Source organism: Lactuca sativa, chromosome 7 (genome assembly GCF_002870075.4).
Source record: "Lactuca sativa cultivar Salinas chromosome 7, Lsat_Salinas_v11, whole genome shotgun sequence".
NCBI classification, from domain to species: Eukaryota; Viridiplantae; Streptophyta; class Magnoliopsida; order Asterales; family Asteraceae; genus Lactuca; species Lactuca sativa.
In genome coordinates, this window is record NC_056629.2 from 166963688 (window position 1) to 166970718 (window position 7031).

Below are 7031 nucleotides of genomic sequence, written 5' to 3' on the forward strand. Positions count from 1 at the left end.
CTCTCTGACATTACACTCACTCATACACTTTCTGACCATTCACTGACTAGATCGTCGGAGTGCCCTCCCAAAAAGCAATTGACGTCGTTTTCTTCTTTGTGTGTGTGACTACAAATTCCGAACAAAGCTCCTCCGTTGCTGGCTTGGGCTACCGGAATTGACGTCGCATGGTTTCTTCTTTGTGTGTGTGACTACAAATTCCGAACAAAGTTGCTCCGTTGCTGACTTGGGCTAGCGGAATTGGCGTCACATCACGAACTTATTTGAGTACTTTTCAAGTAAGTTTGACAAAGTCAAATAAGATATTATGAGAGTTGTTTTCTTATAGGTAAGTAGCTTTTACCTTTTAAAATTTAAAATAAAGTTCGAATTAATGAAAAATATTTGTTCAGGGCTACGACAAGCTTAAAACCTTCTATTTTAAACAAAAGCTCATAATCCGAAATCTACTTCAAGAAACTTTTGAGAGCTTTTAGCTTGCTTAATATCATTTTATATATTTCAAAAACATGTACTTTTGTCAAACACTTTCACACAAATAAAAGTTATAACTTCCGGTTACCGGCTAGTTTTTTTTTTCTCCCAAACATAGTATTTTTTTTCACTTTCCTTGGTAATTTAGAAGCTCTCCGCATAGAGTTTTTTCAACATTTTAATTATATCCTATTCATTTATCTCATTAATGACAATAAATAAGCTTTTTAGGACCATAATTGAGGTCATAATTTTGATTATGTCCTTTTTAAATGCAATTTACTAAGTAAACTAACCTCCATGATGGGAACCCATGAATTGAAGAGTAAAATCCTAAAGTAATGTCCCGAGATTACATATGGACACACTTTGCTAACAATTGACATTGTGCATTTGTGCTTTTACCTCTCAATGATTCTGAAGAATGCAATATGAATCCCCTACATATTTTTCGTCTTTATTTGGTAGGTAAAAATCAATAAATACGTCATAAAACGTACAAAAGAAACATTTATTTCGTTGACATGATACATTTGAATCAAATTAACTGTTCTGAAAAGTCGTTTTCTTGTAGCCATCCTTTTCTTGTACCAAAACAATGTAAACTTATATAAATTTCAACAACAAAGTTAACGAAATCTCTAATTAAATAAGATGTTCTATAGTTATGATTTTTTTTCCATTAAATCAATACGATGTCTGTAAAGATAAGATGCTATATACATAAAGTCTTTATTTTTCTTAGACTGAATTCACAGTATTAATCAATTCCAATGTGAGAGGAGCTGTAAATGAAAAAGAAGCATGACAAATACGTAAAGATTTAGCATCTTAAGTCAAGATTTTTGGCTTAACATATTAAGCCATTTTGTCGAGATTATGCCAAAAAGAAACATTCACATATAGTTTGTCCAGATTAAATACTTAACTCATCAAGTCATTAGTTAAAGGTCACCCGAAACATTTCTACATGTTAATGAAAACCCACCATAACAATGTGTGGGACATATATATTTAATCCACATCTCGTTCTATCTTAACAGAATTCTAGTTTTCCAGTTATTTTAAAAAACTACATGCAAGACACATATAATATTTACATTAAGATGCATGTGCTTATACACGAATCTCAAAATAAAGAATGTGTCTGATACGAAATCAGGCACAGTATGGAATTAAATCAAACAGTTCGAGAAGCTTCCGGAAGATCATCTTTCTTGAACATGTTCTTGATGGCTTCTTCTTTTTCATCGATAAAATCAAAAAAATTAAACAAGACGCTATAGCAGCCCCTGTTCCTAGAAGCTGGGAACATAGGGGAACTAGGATCGAGCATCTGTTGCTGTTTATAATAAATATATTGACGAATTGTTTGTAGAAGAAATAAAACCAATGCAGTGAGTGAAAAAGCGCCACAAATTATGTATAACCCCCAAAAGCTGCTCATTTGTAGCTGATTAGGTTCAGAATCAGCTCCCACAGCACTGGAACAGCCGTCTTTACAGAACCAATTGTCATGGATTTCTTGAAGCTTTCCGTTTTCGGAAAGTTCCATGATTGCTAGAGATAGTGTCGTGGCGAGAGGTGAGTCTCTCTTGAAAGCCTTCCCTTTCCAAAAAAGAAAAATTAGTTTTCTACCGTTTAATAGTTGCTGATTGAGTTAGATCTGACTGAGTCAGACCCAAAAGATTATCGGATCGGTAAGAGACAGGTAAGAGACATACAGAGGCTATCTGATTGTGGTATCAAACAGTCTGAATCTGACCGAGTCAGTCAGAGTCACAGTCTCTTACCAGACCCAATAAGAGGCATATCAAACAGACTTTCCCTAAGTCTGTTTATTGTGTGAATTGAAAAACAATGAAGGAAGGACTTACAAATCCCCATCCGCTTCTAGTAAAGGGTTGACCAACGATCCGAAAGTCAGCATATTCCAAGAGAAACAACTCGATGTAAGGAAGTTCATCAACAATGGCTGCCACGCCTCCGTGATGTGGGCCCAAGCGTAACGCGTTATCATATTCTTGAGGAGAGCCTAAAGGAATGAGCCTAGATTTTGGGATGTAAAGACTTTCGGCTAAATAGGTATGTGCAAATGAGCCAACTTGGTAGCCGATTGGTAGATGGCTAGCTACTAACGCGTCTATTCCTGTTATTGGTGATGAAAGTTGTTCGACTGTAAGAATGGAGGTTAAGCTTGCGGTGTAGCTTGATGTGATCACCATTAATAGGAATAGCCATACCACCATGACCATACGTCCAAGTGGGCTAACCGTATCTTCCTCTGTAATTCATATTTCATAATAAATGATGTTGAACAAAATAATTGCATACATAAGAAAATGGAAGGGAAAAAATGAGGCTACTTACGGTTTCTCTTGAACAGAGTCGAAAAGCTGAACCTGAAAAACAAAAAGCAAAATTTCAAATTTGTATTATCGAGCATAACTAATGGATTGTAAGCACAAAAGAAACTTACAAAAAAATTGTGACAAGTTGTCTTTTAAGTGGGCCCCTGAAATCGTCGTTAACCCGATGCTCAAGAAGCCAGATAACTAAAGCGATCAAAACAAAAGCAGCCGTAGTAGCGCACCACATTTCTATAGTAAAAGGTCTGAGAAACACCCAAGCACTCGCTTTTGAATCGTTGATAGGAACCACAATCACGAGACCCGTTGTCGCGTAAGGTTGTGTGTAATCAACAATCTTTGTCCTATTTGTCACGATAGCTATATCTCCAACCGCTCCATCAAAAACCTAGTAACAACCACAATCTAATACTATAAAGAACTTACTTATCAGGTTTGATGAGTATTGTAATATTGCGTGTTAGGCACAATGTGTTCCTGATACATAGTGTAGCTCGCACAACGCGTCAGATACACTATGTATGTATACTACATAGCGTATCTGAGATACACAGTGTATCTGACACATTGCGTCAAATACACCATGTATCAGGCAAAATGTCACTGCCAAATACACTATATAATACGCATGTTGCATAGCGTCTGATACGTTATGCACGTTATGCATCAGGTACAGTGTGTCTGCATTATGTACTACCAATGCGCCTGATTTGCTATGCATCAGACGCATTGTATACAATGTGCTTGATACATACTTATATGTATCAAGCACATGATAAAAACAAGATTTGACTAATCTTATACTTACGTCGTCCGTAACGGACTTTACAAGTAGATCATAATTTGGATTCTTTTCACCATCTCCAAACGGGACAAATCTAAAAGGAAGTTGATAAGGAATCAACTTAACTGCTTCCGTAAACACATCGATACAATATCCTTGTATCGTATGATTACTTAATTCCGTTACAAATTCAACAAAACTCGCCCGTTTCGGTATCCCAATTCTTAACGGTCTTTCTTGATCACCAATAACCCATCCACGTGGCCTATCCGTGTTTCCACCGGGCCAAGTAATTACACCAAGCTTCTCATTTAAACGGGGCAACTTACTTTTATCCACTTTGAGAGATTCGGGTGGGACAATAGAGAGACCCGAATGGTTCGACCAATACCCAACATTTTGAATCGCTAATTTAACGAAATTAACGATTTCATATCCTCTAGGAACCAAGTTTCTATCCGTATTGAATTGGATTTGACCGGTCAAACCATTGAAATTTGTCTCCGATAATATCTTCACGAAATCTTTCCCATTATCGAAGATTTTAAGTTTCCCGAATTTTGAATCGAAAAACGAAAACGACATATTCGTTTCTTGATTAAGAAATGTATCGATTGTGTTTGCAACCGCCCACACCGTGTCATAAGCATACGATCCGTATACATTCGATTCAAAGTTCTTTTTTCGTGATGTTTGTGGAGTATGCTGACAAATTCCAACAACGCCCTCGATGATCTTCAAAGAAGGTTGATTTGTTGGGGTAATCGAGGGTAAAGTTGTACAAAGCCAATCGGTTGTTAACCATACATAATCGGTAGTCATCATGTTAAGTTTGTTAGCTACTTCAAAGATTTTGAGGGCAGGATCAGGATGAATGTGGATGATATAAACACGAGGGCCAAGTGGGATTGAATAATTAAGCACATCGGAGATATCTTTAAGATTATAATTAGTGGGTAAAGCTAACTTATAAGAAATCTTTGATTTCCTCTTTTCTACTTCATCATCTAGAGAAAACACTCCGTTTCTTCCATATTCATCATCGATGTATATTGCAATTACCTCTTTCCAGCCATAAAAATCGATCAAGTTAGCCATGGCTGCCATCTGGTATGAGTCGCTTTGTGTTGTTCGAAAGAAGTAAGGGAATTGGAGGGAAGATAGAGTGGGATCGGTTGCAGCGTATGAAATTATGGGCACTTGTACGCCATTTGCGATCTGAGAAATCATATGTGCTACAGCTGATGATTGTGGGCCGATTATTGCGACTACGTCTTGCTCGAGCATCTGAAATGCTGACAAAATCATTCAAATTCAAATTTATCCGCATCTGGATTTTCAATTGAAGATCAAGCTAATAGAAACAGTAAAAAAAAAAAAAAGGGAATTTGTAAACTAAAAAAATTCTTTTTGAATAGAAAAGCCACTTTGTTAGCATGTGTATTCAATCCAAAATCGAGATTGAATTCATATGATCATATCTACGACCTAAATTCCACATAACAATTTGATCTCTATTCATGTTAACAGAAAATCGAAAGGTATAGATGCTAAAATACCTCCAATGGAGCCTTTGAAGACGCTGCAATTAGTGTCCTCCATGAATAACTTCATTTCCGTACCACTAAGAATCCTTGAATCGTTGTTCACATCGATTACAGCAATTTCCATGGCTGTTTTTGCAGCCTTGCCGATGACCGAATCAAACGAAAACAGAGCTCCAACATTAACAACAGCAGGCCTTTTGCAGTAAGCACAAGTGTTGAGAAGCAGTGATATTGAGAGGGTTAGTAATAATCGTATGATGGACTCCATTATTGATACATGTTAAGACATCAGAGGTTCTGGTGAAATAACCATGAAATTAGGTCAAATTTGAGTAAAGGAGAGGAGATGAAAACAACGGTGGGTGTTTGTTGTTTAATGGTTGAATAGTGTGAGCCTGTGAGGAGTGGGGTTCAGATGCCAGATGAAGAATAAAGTTATAAAGCCTATTTGGAAGGTAAGGAAAACATGGGAAAATCATGGTGGTCATGGTCCCTGCAACTTTGTTTCTTTAAGTGTGGGAGAAAGGGAGAGTTTTGTACTTTGGGTATAATTGTGTAAAGTTGTGAGACTCTAAAATGACCAAAATATATTATCCGGGTACACGATTATTTTCAATATTTATTAAGATAATATTAACTTTATAAAATGGATGATCTTATTTGTTTTCAAACTAAAATAATAATAATTTTTAATAAAAGAATGTGTTATATGGTATGGGCATGCTAACCCGGTTCTAATTAGGTTTACGTTTGTATTTTGTCGATATATAATTATATATAACCATAGCTAGAGTTTCAATTAAACTGTATTATTGTTTTCATGCTCGTGAATAAGAATCATGTTATTTAGATGTAAGTCACGCTGACTGTTGTCACATGGTCTTTCGTGTGTCTTAATAGTTATCCTCGTAGTATTACGTCTAATGAACATCAGGGAAGTAACGTTGCACAATATCAGGAAATACTAGGTTAGAAAGTCATATCGAGGGTTGGATCCTACTATTGCTCTCCGATGCCTAAATTAGATATTTCTTTGTGTTGTATATTATTAAAATTGCATTCTTGTTCTCCGCCACCTATTGGTAAGAAGAACTCACCTTTATATAGGTGAGGCTTGGTCCGGTTTATGGTTTTCTTGCATGTGTCATGCGTTAGTCAATAGATCGCAAGGGTAGAACCTTTTAATAAAATAAAACTTCTTTTCATGTTTCCTGGGATGCGGTGTGGTATAATCTTGTACGGTAGATACGCGATTATTATATTGGTGGTCAGCTCGGTAAGGCGGTGTCCGACTTGTATAGTCTGTATTGGGCTTGATTGTTGGCTTTTGGTCTATTTCAATCTGCTATTGGGCTTGATTGTTGGCTTTTGGTCTATTTCAATCTGCGTTGGATGTGGGTGTAGCTCATACTCCATTATTAACCAAACCATATTAATTTTTTTTTTTTTTTTTTTTTTGGAACCGGCAAATATTATTAAACAGAAACAAAGCATACCCCTAGCAAGGTGCTAGGGGGGAAATACAAGGTTTATTTTCGGGGGGAATTACATACAAAGAAAAGGATTAATACACCATTCGGCCCAACGATAATTACACTTGACTCTCCTATGTTTTATCCATGAGAAGACTATGGATTTAACCATATCCGCCACTATGGTAGGGGGGTTAGAGATTTCTTGAAAACCCGATCACACCTTGCTTTCCAAATGAGCCAAGCCGTTCCATAACATATGCTAATTAAGTTTTTCCGCTTATTTGGGCATGTTCCCCATTGTGAAAGGAATTGCACAAGTTCACCGATTGACCCAAACTTTGTTCCAGGTAGCCCACACCAGATGAACACCCATTCCCAAACC

General features: G+C 36.7%; 1 protein-coding gene across 3 annotated transcripts; it reads right to left on the minus strand.

Moving 5' to 3' along the window:
* Positions 1–1447: 1447 nt before the first annotated feature.
* LOC111919086 (glutamate receptor 3.7) lies at positions 1448–5695 on the minus strand. 3 transcript variants are annotated; one of them, XM_023914695.3, is made up of 6 exons: positions 5187–5694; positions 3652–4922; positions 2954–3231; positions 2845–2876; positions 2352–2758; positions 1448–2077 (listed from the first exon to the last, which is right to left on the minus strand). In XM_023914695.3, the coding sequence occupies exons 1-6, from the start codon at positions 5440–5442 to the stop codon at positions 1655–1657; spliced, it is 2667 nt and encodes an 888-aa protein (XP_023770463.1). In that variant the 5' UTR covers positions 5443–5694; the 3' UTR covers positions 1448–1654. The 3 variants fall into 3 exon arrangements, with proteins under 3 accessions (XP_023770463.1, XP_023770464.1, XP_023770465.1); XM_023914696.3 differs by having other exon boundaries at positions 3652–4914; positions 5187–5326; XM_023914697.3 differs by having other exon boundaries at positions 1882–2082; positions 5187–5695.
* Positions 5696–7031: the final 1336 nt, after the last annotated feature.

Coding starts and splice junctions, on each gene's coding strand:
- LOC111919086 (XM_023914695.3), bottom strand. CDS start 5,442: ATGGAGTCCATCATACGATTATTACTAACCCTCTCAATATCACTGCTT. Junction 2,877..2,953: donor CAACTTGTCACAATTTTTTT/GTAAGTTTCTTT, acceptor TTTGTTTTTCAG/GTTCAGCTTTTCGACTCTGT. Junction 2,078..2,351: donor CTAGAAGCGGATGGGGATTT/GTAAGTCCTTCC, acceptor TGGAAAGGGAAG/GCTTTCAAGAGAGACTCACC.